The 20,448-nt window shown below is 37.2% G+C and overlaps 1 protein-coding gene across 2 annotated transcripts in view; it reads right to left on the reverse strand.

Annotated features, from left to right (window-relative positions):
• Window positions 1–20,148, reverse strand: part of GluRS-m (putative glutamate--tRNA ligase, mitochondrial) — a 193,548-nt gene extending 173,400 nt beyond the window's left edge. For both annotated transcript variants that reach the window (XM_090387441.1, XM_090387440.1), the window contains exons 1-2: window positions 20,063–20,148; window positions 17,308–17,448 (exon numbers count right to left, since the gene is read on the reverse strand). In XM_090387441.1, coding sequence (XP_090243567.1) covers window positions 17,308–17,445 — 138 coding nt within the window. In that variant the 5' untranslated portion in view covers window positions 17,446–17,448; window positions 20,063–20,148. The remainder of the gene's footprint in view (window positions 1–17,307; window positions 17,449–20,062) is intronic.
• Window positions 20,149–20,448: the final 300 nt, after the last annotated feature.

The raw sequence follows: 20,448 nt of genomic DNA on the forward strand, positions 1-20,448 counted from the left end.
ATACTAAACAATTTATTTCTCTGTAATTAAAAAAAACAATACTATTTAATAATAAACACGATTTCAATTAGTCTTTATTTATGAATCTTAAAAATTGATGTTTGTTTTAAAGATTTCACTTTGATATTTCTTAAGTTTCCCCTTAACACACTGAATGCATTAAGTCTCATTACTTGCCTCAGTTCCTTTCAAAAAAATTGACTAATGTGTCCATTGCATCTTGAGCTTGTGAGATTGTCAGCACTGATTTTGATTTCATTTTCAAATGTCCTCATATCATCATCGTCTTTGCCATCGTCGTTATAGTCTTTGTTGAGCACAACATTGCTCTCTATAGACCACTAATCAATAAGTTGTCATCGACTAGTACAAATTCATCGATGTTATCTGTACTAAAACCTACAACGTTGTTACATAACAACTATTCGAATAATGGTAAGTTGTTTTCTTCGTTTCCATCTTCTTCATCTATAATTGAAAATTCATTTGAATTTAATTTCGATTTCTTGAAGCAATTCAATATGGTTGTCGAAGTAACGTTGTTCCATGCATCATTCAATAAATTTATAGCATCCAATAAGTTTCTGTTCTCTTTGACTGATCAGATGTAGATTTAGAAATCTTTTATAAAATCCTTTCAAACTCTTGATTACATCTATGTCCACTGGTTGTAAAATTGATGTCACATTGGGAGGCAGAAACATCAGCTTAAGGTTGGACAATTTTTGAATCTGGGGATGTGCAGTATAGTTATCAAGTAACAATAAAATATTTTTCTTATTTTTTGAATAGCTCCTTATTCCAATCATTTACGTATTCCTGAAAAATATCTGAAGTCATCCAAGTTTTCTTGTTTGAATGTAATCCACAGGAAGTTTCTTTACATTTTTGAAACACCAAGGTTTTAATGATTTTCCAACAAAAAACAGTTTGATTTTTATCAGTTCCTGTCATATTTGCACATACAAGCATCTTTGATTTTTTTTCCACCAACACATTTTTCCCCTTTGAATTTAAATGTATTGTCACGTGTCAAATTATAAAAAAGTCCTGTTTTGTCGGTGTTGTAGATGTCTTCATCATTGAAATCTTTCCTGATTTCTGCCCAAACACGGTCAATCCATTCATTTGCCATTATTGGATCTGCAGATCGAGATTCTCCACTAATTTTTGCATAAACAATGTTATGTCGGTTTTTAAACCGATCCAGCCAACCGCTGTTGTTGCACACAAAATCGTTGTGTCCAAATTGTTTAGAAAATTTTTCCGCTTGAGCCTTCAAGATTGGACTGTCTATGGAAAATCCAGCACTTCTTTGTGTGATAAGCCATTGAAGCAATGCTTCATCAACTTTCTCGCACTTTCTAATTTTTTTTTTGGTTATGTTCTTTTCCAGTGGCGATATGTAAACTTTATTTTATCTTTATTCTTCCACAATGTCGATACACTTGAAGATGACAAAGAAAACATTTTACACACTTCAACATTTATTGTGCCACGTTCTAACTCACAAGGCGCCTCCGTAGCCAGTGGGAAGGAGCAGCAGTGCGTAGCACACGCTTCTTGATTAGACTGGGGTTCGAGCCCGTCACCACCAAATACGGAGTATGCGGAAAGGACAGGGAATGACCACCGCATATCCCGGAGCAATATGGCCTTAGTTGCTAATGCTCCTAAAAATCAAATAACTAACTAACTCACAAATAATTTTGACTTTTTCACGAATCGAAGGAGACACTTTCTTTTGTTCGTAGACAATTTTCCGAGGGAATAGCTCGTTTCTAACTGATTTTCCTTTAAAATGATTAAGTGATTTGCATACAAAGCTCTTAGAAGTCCCAAAATGCATACAAAGTTCTTAGAAATCTGTTGACAAAATTCTTAGAAACTCAAAATAAATTTATGGCTCAGTAAATACAAGACAATCTGCAAATAGAGTAATGCAGCAAGCACCAATGCACTATTGTACAGCCCTTGTCCCCAAAAGGGCAAGATCAAAAACCGGCCACTAATCCGATGCGATGCGGTGGTCATATAAGCTAAGTTGCCCTTTTCATTTTTGTTTATTCCAAGAATTGGGTCTTTTTCGACTACCTGAGTTATCAAAATTTGTTTGGTATATCCATGTAGTACGCTAGTTGTAACAGTGAGCGATTGTATGGGAATACGCATAAATTAAAATCATTATGGCATTTTGCTCATTTCAGCCGTGATCTCATTATTTCCCGCTTGCTATAACCAAGTTCGACAGTAATTAAAACGATGCCTTTATACACTACGTACTTAGTTTAATTTTATGGGTTAACTATGGGGTATTGGCACTGATAATAGACAGTTAATTTAAACCCATATGGAATTATGCCTTGTGCATTTGGTCTTTAAATTAATATTTATAGATTAAAGTCTCTTTACAGTAAGGGCAAAAACTGCATTTTGATTTTAAGCATTGAAAAATCAATGACACAGAAATTAGAGGTTCATATACTAGAAAAATTAAATTTACTAGAAAAAATTTTGAATCTAAAGGCAAGGGAAGTAATGGTCCTGGGGTAGATTGCATATATCCAGTTAAAGTTCATAGGGGCTTGGTTAGACTCAGGGGTGATTGCCTTGGATTAGTGAAGTGCCACTGTTTTATCAATCCATAAGGGTGGTTTCCAAGGATGAAATGAGTACCCACAGACCACTCAGTATGACTGTAGCGGTAGGAGAAAATCATGGAGGCAATGATTAAGAATAGACTATAGGGTTACCTATAGTATTAGCATTAGTAGAGGCATATGATGCAAGAAAGCAAGCTTATTCAGCATCAGCCAAAAAAAAAAAAAACCCTCTCCCATTTCACCCCTCCATTCGTTCGAAATACCAGTCCAGTTGAGCTTTAAATTTGTTTAGGCTATCAACTTCAACAACAAGTGATGGAAGTCGGTTCCACCAACCAACCACCCGCTGGCCAAAGGCAAATTTCCGCACATCTATCCGACATCCGTCCTTCCTCAATTTGAATTTATGCCCTCTGAGGTGATTATTCTGAGAAAGATGAAGAATCCCATTGGCATTGAGCATGCTCAAACCATTCAAAGCCTTATACACCTCTATCAGATCACCTCGCCGGTGCCTAGTCTCCAGACTCTGTAATTTGCAAAACTTAAGCCTTTCTTCGTAAGAGCAACCCTTTGTTCCATTTACTAATCTTGTTGCCCTTCTCTGTACCCGTTCCAGCAGCTCTACATCCTTCTTGAAATGAGGCCTCCAGACCTGTATACAGTACTCAAGATGTGGCCTAACCATTGCCTTATACAAGGGAATAATCACCTCCTTATCCCTGCTAGAAAAATTCCTGTATATCATTGACAAGACACCATTGAGCTACTCTTGCAGCTCGTCTGCACTGCTCAGAGAACTTCATATCTGCCTGCACAATTACCCCCAGGTCCTTTTCATTCTCCACCACTGTCAGTGTAGTACTTTACATTTGTCAATGTTAAACTTCATTTGCCACCTCTCAGCCCATCTGTTCAACCTTTCCAGATCCTGTTACAGCAGCATAGCGTCAGTAGTGTCCTTAACGATCCTGCCAACCTTTGTATCATCTGCAAACTTAGACATTAAACTTGATATCCCATCATCAATATCATTCATAAACACCGAAAACAACAATGGACCCAACACTGAACCTTGAGGAACTCCACTAATAACATTAGTCCACGTTGAGCAGTGTCCATTGATTACCACTCTCTGTCTTCTGCCACTCAACCATCCCCTTATCCATAGCAGCAATTTGCCTCCAATGCCACACTGCTCCAATTTGTGCAGCAGTCTTCCATGTGCAACAGTATCAAAAGCCTTTCTAAGATCCAAATATATAATATCAAAGTTATTCCCTGCATCCAGTTCTTTTGTGACTACATCATAGTATCCAATCAAATTGGTCAGGCAAGACCTGCCCTTAACAAAACCATGCTGCGTCTGAGCTATAACTGAATTCTTGTCTAGATGATCCTGCAGTGCTTCTTTAACCAGTGCCTCCATTAATTTACCTGGAACAGAAGTTAAACTAACAGGTCTATAATTACTTGTGTCAGCCTTTGATCCTCCTTTGTGAATTGGGGTTACATTTGCACATCTCCAGTCTATGGGTACCTCCCCTGAGTCCAAAGAAGCTCTCATAATTATGGCTAGGGGTTTGCATACTTCCTTTGCTGCCTCCTTTAATATAACTGGATAGATCCCATCCACCCCAGGTGCCTTTTTTATGTTTATCCTCAACAATCTCTCCTCCACTTTCCTCTCAGTTATTACAAAATCATCCAGCTCACTGCCAATGTTTACTTTACCTACATCATTCTCCTTCCTGAATAACTCCTCATGCGTGAATGTAGATGCAAAATACTCGTTTAGATTGTTAGCCACCTGAGCAGGATCCTCAACTGTTGAACCATCAATATCCAGTGGACCAATCTGATTCATCCCTTTCCTTCTGGAGTTCAAGTATGTAAAGAACTCCTTTCTGTTTTTCTTTGCATCCTTTGCCAAGGATTTTTTGTAGTCTGCCTTTGCCTGCCTAATCCCCTTTGTGACTTGGTTACAGACCAACTTATATCTATCATAGGCTTCCATGTCACCCATTAATTTGTATGTATCCCATGCATTTTTCTTCTCTGCCACATGTCTCATTAGTCCATCTGACAACCATTTAGGCCTAAACCTTGAACAATATTTCTTAGTTGGTATGTAAAGCCTGGTAGCCACCAAGATTAGTTCCTTGAATGCTTCCCATTTTGAGTTTGCTGTTGGTAACATCATCACTTGGTCCCACTGTATAGAATTTAAATACTGTCTCAGACCATCATAGTCGCCTTTACGAAAACAAAAACCCTTCCCTTTACCTCTGATGGTAGTTACCTCCTTGAGTAAATCCCACTTCAACACACTGTGATCACTGCCACCTAGTGGTTCATTTATCTGCAGGTTCTTAATGCATGAAGAATCACTACTGATAATCAGATCAAGAGTATTGCTCCCTCTTGTTGCCTCACGAACATGCTGATGTAGAAAACAATCATCCAATAAATCCACAAAAGCCTTGCTAGTGTGCGAGTGACCAACCCACAAATTCCAGTCAATATCTGGGAAATTAAAATCCCCCATTATAAGACTCTCTGATTTACTGGCCCATTCTATTTCCCTGTATCTTATTATACTCATCAGAGTCATTAGGCCTATAGCACACTCCTACTCTCAATTTTGATTTCCCTATGCTTATGTCACACCAAACTGACTCGACACTGCCCTGTCCATCAATGTCAACTGGCTTCACTTCCTTTGACTTTATGTGTTTCTTAATTAATAGCATAACCCCTCCTCCCCTCCTGTCCTGTCTATCCTTTCTATATACATTGTATTCCCCAAATTCCAGTTCCGCATTACTTATATCTGTGTGACACCACGTCTCTGATATCCCAACAATATCTGCCTTTGATGTTTTGAGCAATACCTCAAATTCATCAAATTTATTTACCAAACTCCTAGCATTCGTGTACACGCAGGTATACATGCACCTGTTTCTATTCTTAGCTACCCTAACACAACCCATGTGTTTACTTGTAACGCAATGACTACCAGCAGTCTCTGAAATATCCTGCATCTTGTTTTTCAGACTTCTGCTCATTTGAATAGAAGCAGTGCAAGAATCACTTCCACCTCTGCCAGTGGCTACTGTTAATCTATTAGTCCTTGTATCCCCCCCAACTAGCAGTTTTCCGACCCACCTAACACTGCCTCGACAGCATCAGCAAAAATTCTTGCACCCTTTCTATTTAAGTGTATCCCATCCCTGTAGAAGCAATCTCTCCTGTTAACAAGTACAGTCCAGGCTGAAAAAAATTCTACCCCTTGAGCCTTGCACAATCCCTCCAGGGCCGAATTGATCGACAAGGCTCTCATCATATACTCCCTCCTATCGTGTCTGGGCAGAATTGCAGACACTTTCAAGTTCAACCCTAATTCACGGCTTTTTTTCAACAGTGACCAGTACTTGCTAAGTAATTCCGCCGGTCTCCTACTCTTAATATCATTAGTGCCAACGTGTACAACTATATCACCTTTTGTGCCCTTAAAAGATGATATCCGCTCTACAACGTCATCAACCTTTGCCCCTGGCAGACATACCCTGGTCCTATTCCACCTATCCTTTTTACAAAGCATGTTCCCCGTTTCCCTGACAATAGAGTCACCAACAACTACTAGTTCCTGTGGGACCAGCGCATTCTGCCTAGGGGGCTGCCCCTGTGTTGCCTGATGACCAAGTGCAAGCTCTGGCGTTTTCTTATGGAAACCAGCATGGTTTTGTAAATGGAAAACCTTAACTAAACTAATAAACTATTATGATTGATAGTGTAACTGGTGAGTTGGATGCCAAACACAATAAACACTGTGGATGCCAAACACAATAAACACTGTGCTCAAGTCAAAATAACCACTTGTTTATTTTGACTTGGTACTGCATAAAAGATAGCTATATGTAAGCTGGAATATATTTTTTTAATTATAGTTGGTGAGTGCTGATATACAAGTGGTTATGCCAGTAAATTTTCACAAATTATTCAGGAGCACAGATACAGCTCTAAGCAAGTTTCCAACATAGATGAAATGGAGCTGTTCTGGAAGGTGTCCAGCAGAACTTCCATTACAAAGGAGGAGAAGAATTTGCCATATTATAATCACCTAAGGATCAACAAACTTATCTGGGAATTTCAAACCAAAACTAAATACTCATTTACCACTCACTCAAGAATCCAAAAGCTTTGAAAGGCTCCCTGAAAGTTAACCTTCCTGTGGTTTTCAAGTCAAGAAAGACAGCATGACTTATAAGGACCTTATTAGTATCAGCGAAACAGTGCAAAAAGAAAAAAAAAAAAAAAAGAATACAAAACAACAAATTATGTACTTCCCTCCTATTCAGTTCAAATTATCAAGCTGCAGAGGTAACTTGTTCCAGTAATCAACAACTCACTGGCTAAAAGAAAACTTTCTACAATTTAGTCTAAACCTCTTCCCTGTAATTTGAATTTATAGTGTCCAGTTCGGGAATTCTTTATAACAGTGAAAATTCCACCTTCACTCATTTTACTAACTCCTCTCAGAGCCTTATAAACCTCAATCAGGTCCCCTCTGAGGTGCAGGTCGCCATATTCTGCAGTCAACATAACTGGAGTCTTTCCTCATATGGTCACCCTTTTGCCAAACTCACCACATGAGGTACTCATCTTTGAGCCCATTCAAGAGGTGCAATGTCTTTTTTTTCAAATGAGGTTTCCACACTTAGAATTCCAAATGTGTTCTAACAACTGTGTTCTTATTCTAGGAAAGGTTCTGGTTCTTATTCAGCAGTCAAAATTTACCTCAGAAGAACAACTCGGCAGAGAAGAGATTTGACAATTCTGCAGGTTACCCAAACAACCTTAATGAGTTTGCTAATGGGATATTAACGTCCACCTTCTTGTTTCCCAATAGAATGTAAAGCTTACAACCAATGGATCAGAATGCAATTTCTAATTTCAAGCATTTTTTTTTATGTAAACCTCAACATGAGAGGTGGTTGTTATTGTTATTTGGTTTTTAGGAGCATTAGCAACTAAGGCCATATTGCTCCGTTATATGCGGTGGTCATTCCCTGACCTTTCCGCATCCTCCATATTTGGTGGTGACGGGCTCGAACCCTGGTCTAATCAAGAAGCGTGTGCTACGCACTGCTGCTCCTTCCCACCTGGCTACGGAGGCGCCGCCATGAGAGGTATTAGAACCTATAGTACTTAGTACTGTGCTTGGGTTGGAGGTTGAGAAAACAAAAAAAGATATTTGTTGACATTGGACTTGAACTTCTGTAGACTGCAATTTTTAGGAAATACGTATGAAGGTTGTTCCAGAAAATGGCAGTTGAATGAATAAACGAGGAAGATGAAAAGTTGGTTCTGTGAGTTTGATGTTGGACAGTAAATAGATGTTGGCTGGTGGCGGCACGTGTTCGGACTGTTTTGAAAGAGAGAGCGGGAATTATAGAAGCCAATTCAGAAGAACAGTACTCATGTAAATATCTGTAGAAGAGGCATGCAGCAGAAACAGTACGTCTATGAAACTATAACTATGACTCATCTCTAACAGAGATGAGTCATTAATTAACCAAACTGCCCTCTTCTGAATGGAATCTAGAAGCCCGAGAGAGGTTGTGGGGGCCACCATCCCAGATATTGGAACAATATTCCATGGTAGGACAGATTTGTGATTTGTACAGAGTGAACAGCTGCTTGGAAGAAAAGCAACGCCGAGAATGAAAGAGAAAACCAAGTTTCTTAGATGCAAAGGAAGCAATATTTGTAATGTGCTTGTGCCAAGAGAGATTAGAAGTTAGGGTAATCCCCAAAAGAGATATATCATTTTACCTAGAAATCAGAGTGTCACCAAATATAAGCATAGGAGCAGAAGAATCCTTTTTGCGAGATATAAGACAAGACTGAGTTTTAGAAGTATTGAAATTAACTAAGTTTGTCTTTGCCCCCTACCTGGAGATCGGCATTTAAGGAATTGGTAGCAGATTTTTGAGAAGCTAAAGCTGATTGAGCAGGGTTTTAGCTTCTCAAATTTCATTGAGCTTCTCAAAGCTTCTTTAGCTTCTCAAAGCTGATTGAGCAAGGTTTCTCAAAATGGAAACTGGAATGCAATGTGCTATCATCGGCAAAACTATGGATAGGATTTCCAGTCAATGGAAGAAGGTCATTAATATACAAGAGGAAAAGAGTGGGGGAAAGAACAACCTTGGGGGACATCAGCATTAGTGAAGAAGTTAGAAGACAGAGTCATCTATCATCACCCTGGGTGAGCAATCAGAGAGAAAACTGGATAACCAATTACAAAAAACAGTTGATAAACCATAAGATGGAAGCTTGTTTAGAAGACCTTTATGCCAAACACAATCGAAAACCTTTGAGATGTCAAGAGCAACTGCTTGTGTTTCACTGAACTTTTCCATAGAATTCGTCCATAAATGGGTAACATAAGCCAGAATAACACCACTGGATCGACACTGATGGAATCCATACTGGCAATCGTTGATCAGTTAGAAGGTTTCTAGGTAGTTTAAGAGTTGGCGGTTAATTGATTTCTCCATTACTTTAGAAAGAGTAGAAGTAATTGCAATGGGATGATAATTGGATGGGAGGGATTTGTCACCCTTTTTAGGAACTGGCTGGATATGAGCAAATTTCCATGCAGAAGGAAAAACACCTTCGAAATAAGAAAGTGAAAAAAAGGCGGCAAAGAACAGGAGTAAGTTCAGGAGCACAGGTTTTGAGAACAAGTGGAGAAATACGATCAAGACTTGGAGCTTTCTTAGCATTGAGATTCTTCAAAATCCTTCTGACATCCTTTTGACAGAATACCACAGGAGGCATTGAATGAAGTGTGTTGGGAATGGTGTGAGGTGTTTTACCAAGATCATTAATACATGAGTTGGAAGAAAAATGGGATGCTAGCAAGTCAGCTTTATCCTTGGCTGAAGTGATAACAGAACCATCTGGTTTGGACAGAGGTGGGAGCAGAGATGAGCAAAAGTTGGGGCCAATAGCTTTGGCAAGAGACCAGAATGCTTGGCTACCATTAGAGCAAGAAGCAAGTTTTCTACTCTTAGCCTATTCAAACTCTAGTTTGGACTGATTAATAACTGCTTTACAATTGTTGCGAGCTTTAGTGTATGCAGATAATGAAACCGAAAAATTAGAAACAAGCCAATTACGATATGCAACATTCTTCTCTTGAACAGCCTTAGCACATTTATTGGAAAACCAAGGTTTAGATAAAGGACAAGATTTTAAAGTGGAGTGTGGGATAAAGGATTCCATTCCTGCAAGAATAATTTCACTGACATGATCTGAGCAAATGTTGACATCAGAAGTTTTGGAACAGTAATCCGATCAAGGAAAAGAAGAAAAGAAATCTCGCAGATCATCCCATTTTGCATTCTTGTAATGCCAAACAACATGAGGTTGGGAATAGCCATGAGATAAGGGCTCCATTGTAGAAGAGACAATCACCAAGTTGTGATCTGAGGCTAAAGGACCTCTCACTTCGACTGTATACTTAGAAGGTTTGTGAGAAAAAAATCAAGTGTGTTGGCTGTATGGTTAGGATTGTCCAGTATTCTTGTAGGTAAACGAACAATCTGTGCAAGGTCATTAGTAATTGCAAAATCCTCAGCATCTTGACCAGCTGGGTCGGTATGACTAGAAAACGGATGCCAGCTGGAGTTGTGAACATTAAAATCACCAAGGAAAATTACCTCACTGTTAGGAAAGTTGGACTGGAGAAAGTCAAGTTGCAAAGAGAGGATGTCAAAGAGCTCCAAGTGATTAGTGGAGTTGGGAGAACGGTATTTGACACAATGGAGTAAAGAGAGAGAGAGAGAGAGAGAGATTTTAAGCCAGAGAAGATCAAAAAGAAGAGATTCCAAATTACCAAGTCTCTGACAGGGAATATCGGAATGGACATCCTTAATGAACTTTGAAATGTACTCTGTATATTTCAAAGTATGTACTCTGTACGCATGTACTCTGTATGCATGAAGGATGGTTTATTTTATGTGAAAACATCTATGGTGGCACTAGAGTAAAACTGTTTAAATTTTTGAATGGTTTGATCAAAACTTACTTATGCTACTTAAAAGGTTGATGTTGATCAAAATCTTGAGAAGCAGATTTTATTAAAGTCCGCATTTTATTGTTGCATAATATTACTACCTGCTGCCTACTCTACCTAATCAACGTTAGTGACTGAGTTGGTGTCATTTAGGAAGTGACATCATTTCCATATCTTAGTATGAACTTACTGTACTGAATCAACTACTTACTCTACCGAATCAACGTTAGTGACTGAGTTAGCATCGTTAGCACCAATTAGGAAGTGACGTCATTTGCATCACTTAAAATCTAACAGCCACCTAATAGGAAGTGACATTGATTGTGCCATTTCAGTAAAAAAAAAATTTGTTAACAATCAGTTGTGTCATTTCCGTTACCAATCAACTTTACTCTAGTGCCGCTATAGATGTTTTCACATAAAAAAAAACAGTTTAAATGGTTAGCATTAGTAGAGGCATATGATGCAAGAAAGCAAGCTTATGCAGCATCAGCCAAAAAAAAAAAAAAAAAACACTTCCACTTTACCCCTCTGTTCGTTCAAAATACCTGTCCAGCTGAGCCTTAAATTTATTTAAGCTATCAACTTCCACAACAAGGGATGAAAGTCTGTTCCACCAACCAACTACCCGCTGGCTAAAGGCAAATTTCCGCACATCTATCCTACATCTGTCTTTCCTCAATTTGAATTTATGCCCTCTCAGGTAATTATTCTCAGCAAGAGGCAGTATCCCATCAGCATTGAGCATGCTCAAACCATTCAAGGCTTTATACACCTCTATCAGATCACCTCGCCAGTGCCTAGTCTCCAGACACTGTAATTTGCAAAACTTACCTTTCTTCGTAAGAGCAACCCTTCGTTCCATTCACTAACCTTGTTGCCCTTCTCTGTACTCGTTCCAGCAGCTCTACATCCTTCTTGAAATGAGGCCTCCAGACCTGTATACAGTACTCAAGGTGCGGCCTGGCCATTGCCTTATACAAGGGAATAATCACCTTCCTATCCCTGCTAGAAAAATTCCTGTATATCATTGATAAGATACCATGAGCTACTCTTGCAGCCCATCTGCACTGCTCAGAGAACTTCATATCTGCCTGCACAATTACCCCCAGGTCCTTTTCATTCTCTACCACTGTCAGTGTAGTACCACAGAGTTGATATGTTGCTCTGGGGTTGCTCTTTCCCATATGTAGTACTTTACATTTGTCAATGTTAAACTTCATTTGCCACCTCTCAGCCCATCTGCTCAACCTTTCCAGATCCTGTTGCAGCAGCATAGCATCAGTAGCGTCCTTAACAACCCTGCCAACCTTTGTATCGTCTGCAAACTTGGACATTAAACTTGATATACCATCATCAATATTATTTATAAATACAGAAAACAACAATGGACCCAACACTGAACCCTGAGGGACTCCACTAATAACATTAGTCCACGATGAACAGTGTCCATTAATTACCACTCTCTGTCTTCTGCCACTCAACCATCCCTTTTCCATAGTAACAATTTGCCACCAATGCCACACTGCTCCAATTTGTGCGGCAGTCTTCCATGTGCAACAGTATCAAAAGCCTTTCTAAGATCCAAATATATAATATCAAAATTATTCCCTGCATCCAATTCTTTTGTGACTACATCATAGTATCCAATCAAATTGGTCAGGCAAGACCTTCCCTTAACAAAACAATGCTGTGTCTGAGCTATAACTGAATTCTTGTCAAGATGATCCTGCAGTGCTTCTTTAACCAGTGCTTCCATTAATTTTCCTGGAACAGAAGTTAAACTCACAGGTCTATAATTACTTGTGTCAGCTTTTGATCCTCCTTTGTGAATTGGGGTTACATTTGCACATCTCCAGTCTGTGGGTACCTCCCCTGAGTCCAAGGAAGCTCTCATAATTATGGCTAACGGATTGCTTACTTCCTTTGCTGCCTCTTTTCAAAGGTTTTGTCAAGAAAATCTTTTGCTTGAAGATGAAGGAAGGAAGAAAGAAAGAAAGAAAGAAAGAAAGAAGCAGTCACCCATCAACATGGTGAAACAATTAAAACATCAATGAAATTCACACCATCACTCAACTGGTTTGACATCTGGCCATTTAAGAAACTGCTGAAATGTCTCTCTCACTTGGTTTGCATCAAGCCATTTTGACTAAGCATTGGTTAAACACGTCAGTTGGATAAAAGATAATTTGATGTATTTATGTGAGACAATCTGATGCATGACATTTCATTGTATGTGACAATTTGATGAAAGACAATATTATTAGTGATAAACTGGCAAGTACGACATTTCAGTATATCATAGAGACCACAAATTAAGGAAAATCAATGGAGGTTTGGGAAACCAAGAGAAATTTTGGTCACTTATAGAGGAAGAATGCAGAAATGCAGAAAAGAACATAAAAAATAAAATATATTTTAAAATAATTTATTATTTATTTACAGGTTGGAAAGTCCATCCATATTGCAACAGCTTTACAATATGGATGAAGCTAATATTTGCTTGCTCCCATTTGATGCTCCTGCCCTTAACCCATCTATAGAATTAGTCTACCACTAATTTTAACTACTTTCAATAAGTATGTGGGTTGCAAATGAACACCAGAAATGCACATTAACCAGCCATTATCCATTAATGATCTCTACTTTTTCCCTCCATAACAACTTACCTCAATATACAGAGTGTTTATAAATGGTGGGAACACTTTCAGTAATTTATTGCACAAAGACTAGGACAGATATCAGTGTCATAACCTTGTGAAAGAGAAAATATCAAAATTATTTTTACATCACATCACTTCACAATGATTCAATGTGGGAACCATGTGTGACATGGCAAATGTCCACACGGTAATCAAACTCTACGTGGTAGATGACTTTCATCAACCAGTGAAATACCACCACTTTGCTTATTGGAGGCTTGAAGTGGTGAAACCCATGTTTAGTCTCTAGAGCAAAGTTTCCGGCATCCCCCTCCCCCCATACTTCTCCTTCAACCCATGCACGGTACTAAGTACTATAGGTTTTGATACCTTTCGTGTTTGGGGTTTTCATAAAAAAAAAAAAAAAAAAAACCCTGTCCAGCATATCCTGTGTCAACATGGTTCCCACACTGAATTGTTGTGAAGTGATGTGATGTAAAAAAAAACTTTGACATTTTCTCTTTCACAAGGTACGAATATGACACTGATATCTGTCCTAGTCTTCCCACCATTTATAAACACTGTATATTTCCTTATAAAAAGCCTACAGAAGCAAAAGTAAAATAATTGGAAGTAAATAATCAAAAAGAAAGTAACAGTGTTCCAATCTTTAACCTGTCCATGCTACTTTTTTTTTTATAAGATCTCTCTAAAAAAGTAGAATGAGCATAAAGCAAGTTAGTTAATGTACACAGTGCATTACATTATATTGCCATTACATTACATTATAGTGCATTACATTATCATTCAGACATCCACTATATTGCCCATTCAATCAGCACACAGCAAAAAAACAGTATCTAGTGCTTTAGCTACAATGCACAGCATATGGATAGCCTACGTGATATACATGAAGAGAAAAAAAAAAAAAAAAAGAAAGAAATAATATTTTCTGGATTTCTATTGGTTAATTTTAGTGAAATTTTGGCTTGACAAATCATTATAAAAGAGCTAAATATAAAATTTAATGAAAATTCATCCAGTAAGAGTTGAGTTATTACATGTAGATGGATGGATGAACAAAGAAACAATAATTGCCAGATCTGTACTGATCTGAGTTTAATGATATTTGGGTTGACTTTATAAGCCTGTTTGAGAGAGCTTAACTATAAAATTTCACAAAAATCCATCCACTGGGTGTCAAGTTATAACATACAGATAGACACAAAGAAATAAAACCATTGGATTTCTATTTGTACAATTTTTAAAAAAACTTGAGATGACATTTTTTTTAAATTAGTCAAATATAAAATTTTATGAAAATCTTTCCATTAGGGGTCAAGTTATTACATATAGACAGATGGATAGATGTGGTGAAGATAAGAGGTGCTTTACACATATATGCTAACATGTCTAAAAAGGCAGTTGGTGTGCTCTATCAAAAATATGAACAATACCATTATCACCAATTAACTATTTACAGCATAGCATATTAAAAGCTTGCATTTTTGGTCTTGTTTTGTCATATATTGAATTCACCAAATTGAACTGTTGTAGCCACCAACTGTCTTTCACCAAATTTTCACATGCAGCAAAATATCATGCATCAAATTGTCTCATAACCAAACTGTTGTACACCAAACTGTGAAGCACTAAACTGATGTGGACCCAAGGCAAATGAGCACAGAATTTGTTCCACATATTCTCACTTAACATCCCTGATAGCACTAGATGACACGGACAGCATCTCACTTTATGTGAGCTGTTTGGATAAGCTGCATTAGAGCCTATATTTTAAAAAAAATTACAGTAAGTGATGAGTCTTAGGTGTATAGATATGAACCAGACCACTGAGATTCAAAGCAATGTGTGGCACTTCAAAATCACATACCGACTGTATTCTTTAATGAGAGAATGGTATTATCAGAATTTGTTCAGTAAGGTGTCACTGTTAATGCAGCACATGATCAAGAAGTTTTAAAACTGTTGAGAGATAACAATCTGCCATGAATGACCTGAAGAACCATTACAGTGCATCGTGCCACACATTTTTACTTATTTTGTTGTGCCACTTATTTTTGTTGGTCAGAAATTGCTGGATAACAATTTCTGACCAATAAAAATTCTCCCATTGTACTGTTGTTGTTATTTGGCTTTTAGGAGCATTAGCAACTAAGGCCATATTGCTCTGGGGATATGCGGTGGTCATTCCCTGACCTTTCCGCATCCTCCGTATTTGGTGGTCATGGGCTCGAACCCCAGTCTAATCAAGTAGCGTGTGCTACGCACTGCCACTCCTGCCCACCTGGCTAAGGAGGCGCTCTCCCATTGTACTGTACTCACCTTATTTGTCTGATTTGGCACAATGAGAAATAAAAACAGAACATGAAAAGGAAATGATTTGAACCAATTCAAGATATTCAATCAAGCATGATGGACTGACTAAAAGTACTCATGAAGGACCTCCAAAACTGTTTGGATCGGTGGCAGGCACAACAGAACGAGGGTATCATTAATATCTGGATATCTGTTTATCTACAAATAACCTTATTTACAGGAAAACTAATAAAATCAGTAAAGGCACATGATACAAGAAAGGAAGCTTATATAGCATCAGCCAAAAAAAAAAAAAAAAAAAAAACCCTTTTCATTTCACCCATCCTATGTGGCTCAATTTGATCCCATGCAAAGAATTTTGTGCTTCATCTACTCTGTCCACACAACTGAAACTTCTCATACCTGTTGTTGGAAGTGGTTTTTTGAATTGTTTGCAGAAAATTCTAGAATTTTTGTGATAATTAGCAGATTTAGCAAAACTGCATGATTAAATTAAACCTAATTATATACAGGTGTTAACATGCGTCATGAAGAGATACTGAAAATAATTTTTCTTTAATGCTGCAAGCTTTCCTCGAATCAGTCATGCTCTCTGGCTTTGTGACATTGATGCACTATCTGGAATCAAACTGTTTACATGCACACACGCCACTTTTTCATGCAGTGAGTGCTGCTGTGATGCACTCTCCTCACATCAAAGTGTAAATTGAAGGATGAGATTTTAAAATCTGCATTTGCTTTGCTCTCCAATACGTGTAAATCGAATTTTAATTTTCAAAAATTAATTAAAAATATATGTTTTTAAATACAGAAAATAGATTTTCACAGTTGTGTTCAGAAAAATTTGAAATTATAAGCGGTATAAAAAAAATGAACACTTCTGAATTACGATTTTTCAAATTTTTGCAGGCACAGAAGAATTTTGAATTTTCCCAAGACTAATACAGGGTTAATGATGAATATTGAGGGCCCACCATACTAATATCTCATAGCCTGAGACCAACAAAGCCAGAAGCAAAATGTTCATTATATTTTGATTTAATGCAGAGCAATTAGATAACTTTCTGAGGAAATAACTTGCCTACACAGTCTGACATCAACAAATTGAGAAGCAAATGGAAGTTAATCTTGAAGAAAAATGCCCATTGATTCTCCCTGAAGAATCCAAAATTAAATTTATTGTTAAATGTAAGCATTCCTTACCTATTAACACAAGTCTCTTGCTTTATCTCAAATATTCAAAATTATTTTGATCACTACCATACTATTACTATACTCTCACTACCAGGTACAGCTGAACCTGACTGAGCTTTTTGTTGGGGGGGGGGAGTTACATAAAATAAATAAATTATACCATGCCAAGCAAGACTAGATTTACCAACTGTAACTCAAGATGAGCCCCTAGAACAGCTGTGTCACTTTACAAGGTGAAGTGACAAGTTGCTCAAGGCAGCAGTAGGCCCCAGAACAATACAACTGTTATTGGTTCAGTATCTCCCCCCCCCCCATACCCATGATTTAAATCCAGCACTGGCAGCCCAAGCTCAAGACAATACACTACCATGGCAAAGCCTTCTAGTATAATCCAAAATTATCTCTAAACTGGATAATTTGCTAAATAAAAACTGTACATAAATACCTGATCTGTATCTTCTATTCTTAAGATAAATGATCCTCTATGTTTTTTTGCAAACAAATAATTTAATAAAGCTGTACGCAGGCCTCCTAAGTGAAGAAAACCAGTTGGACTCGGTGCAAAGCGGACACGGATTACCATTTTCTACATTCAAAATATAATATGAAACTCAATAAATATATATATATATATAAATAAAGAATTTCTAATGTCATATTCAAATAGAGAAAGAGAAAAAAAAAAAAAAAACACACTTCACTCTATATATGATGAGATAAAAGACATTTAATGGCCAAAAACACATACTCTCATATATGATGAGATAAAAGACATTCACTCTATATATGATGAGATAAAAGACATTTAATGGCCAAAAACACATGGTAGAAGAATAAAACTAGATTATAGGGTAAATATACACAAAAAGTGAAAGAAACAGGTTTGTTTTGACAGTTCAGAAGGGCATAAAATCCTTCAGGGTCTCTTCACCATGGCCTTAGACATTGAAAATATCATCTATGATATGGTTCAGTTTGGAGGTAGGGAGGAAGAACTGTCTGGTAGTTTCTAGGCCCAAAATTAATGTACTCAAAGAAGAACTATGGTCGTTCTTTTGAAATGGAGGTAAGTTTGCTCAACTGTTAAATTTATCAGGTCCATAATATCATCTGTATATAGGGTGGCACACCATACTTGTTTTAATATCAAGAGGGAGATGATGTAAAATTTGAACTCTCTACACTGAAATTTATTAGCATGAGTTGTAAATAAATAAATTTCTGTTTATACTAGAGATGGCAGAGTATAAAACTGTTTTATTGTGGCTAATTTACCAGTGCAACAGATAACAATGTGCCATGTACTTTATATAGAGGTGTACAGGCTCAATATTTTTATTAGTAGAGGTCGAACCTGAGGATTAATGCCTAAGATATCAACTTATGTCCCTGTGTTGCAGTCGTAACTAAATTTCTCTAGTTTTTTTATAGTGTGCAGGTTTGTGTATACAGCAGCAAGCTGTTTTGTAATGGCTTGCCTTACATAGTTGGCGCCTCTGTAGCCAGGTGGGAAGGAGCAGCAGTGCGTGGCACACGCTTCTTAATTAGACCGGGGTTCGAGCCCGTCACCACCAAATATAGAGGATGCGGAAAGGTCAGGGAATGACCACCGCATATCCCGGAGCAATATGGCCTTAGTTGCTAATGCTCCTAAAAACCAAAATAATAACAATAAAATAACAGCCTTACATAGCATTTGCTGAACACTGAGGAGGAAACTGGAACATCCCTTTTCATGAGATTTTATGCTCTCAAAAACATATGAGGCTTCTGAATTGTTAGGGGTGAGGCATTTGAACATGATCTAGTCAATTTTGTTAGTGCTATGAAGGTCCTTAATTTTAAGGACCACTGCAGCACTTTAATTGCCAATTTCTAGCTATTTAATAGGATTGAGTTCCAGAATGGAGTGCATTTTGGGTTCCTATAAAATGTCCAGCATCTTGTTATTATAAACCTCAGTGGTAAGAATGCTTAATTCCCAATCCTTTGGATGATTTAATTTTTGGATGTTGCAGTGCCTCCTTTAACAATTTTATTGCTCTGAACTCCAAGAGGTTCGGATTCCTGTGTTTTCTATACATCAGCAATGGGTTAGTCTTTCTTAGCATGGACATCCTGAACTAGGGCTTACAATACAGAGATTCTGCGATTTTGGTCATTTTTTTTCAGGTATTCAAATCCCAGTATTGATACAAAAATACCGGTTTCTCGGTACTAATTTAAAAAATATAAAATTTCCAAGATACCCCTTTTTTAACATTTGAAATGGGGAATTTGAAAAAAGCAGTAATCATAAAACACCCTGTTCAGATGGTTATTTAGGAAGAATGAATTAACTGACGATAAAGTTGTTGTTGAAATGCACCCTTAATTAAAGACTCGAAAAACGACATTCTATTCTATTTACAAAGACGGTTGTAGAATATTTATATTATGCTTACTCTGTAACCTTTTACATTCTACTTGACTTCTTTTTTATTTCGTTGTAATGGTTTAAGGCTCGGGCAACAATTTTTTTATTTAAAATTCCCAATATCAGTATCGATTTGCTGTATGAAGAATACGTATGTTCTGTTGAAATCATTCCATAAAAATATTGCGACAAAAGACCTCAAAAATACCACAGATGTTTGGATAAAAATTTTAAATGCGTACAAAGTACGTACTACAAAAAAATATATTAATTTTGTTTTTGCTTTGCCTCACTCAAATGCAGTGAGTGAGGGAGTATTTAGCTTAATGTTTAACGCGTGGAAAAACGACAGAAATAAGAATGATGAAGGAGAACTGTTGCCGAAAACAAACCAATCACAGTGTGTCATAAAAATAATTTTACGCAAATGCACTAAAAAATTAAAAACTGTTAAAGAAAATTCGCTCAAATGAAAAGTATTGCAAGGTAAATATTTTCTTTTTGATAAAATAAATCAGGTTTATTGAATGTGTATTGTAAACAATTATGTAAAACATTTGACGTTAATATTTATAAAAAGTTTCCTTTAGTGTTTTATAACTGTTGCAATAAAATTTTCAGAATTAAAGCACGGGCTATAATTAGGTTAATTTTATTAAAATTTGACGAATTTTGCATTCCACGAAGTTGTAAAAATCAACAAAATAGAAATAAAATGTTATTAAAATTGTTCGGTTTTCTTAAGATAAATGCTTTGCCTGGTATGTTACTAAACGTGACTTACCTTTGGCCACAGATGGGGTTACCATCTGTACTCTTTTACGTGTGGTAAAACAGCGTACTCTTACTTTTCACTTATCGAAGCCGAATATACTCTTTTTGAAATTATAAAAATCAGATTATTTAACCCTTCTCTTCAACCACATATATTACATAGCACGCAAATTCCACACAACAAATTGCAAGTAATAAACGATAACTGTGCGCAAAGAGTAGTAACTGTAACGTGCGTACCCAGTTTCGCTTTCACCGTTACTCGTTTGATTTGAATTGCGCGATGGCGCCGCTACTGTAGCAACACCCCACCTAGACACATAACCTCTGTGTACCAAACTTGACGTGTTCAAGATTCGAATAAAACTAAAGTTAGAAAAAGTTTAATTATTGAAT

This window comes from Mastigoproctus giganteus, chromosome 13, assembly GCF_048544385.1.
Source record: "Mastigoproctus giganteus isolate SK-2022 chromosome 13, ASM4854438v1, whole genome shotgun sequence".
Classification (NCBI taxonomy): domain Eukaryota; kingdom Metazoa; phylum Arthropoda; class Arachnida; order Uropygi; family Thelyphonidae; genus Mastigoproctus; species Mastigoproctus giganteus.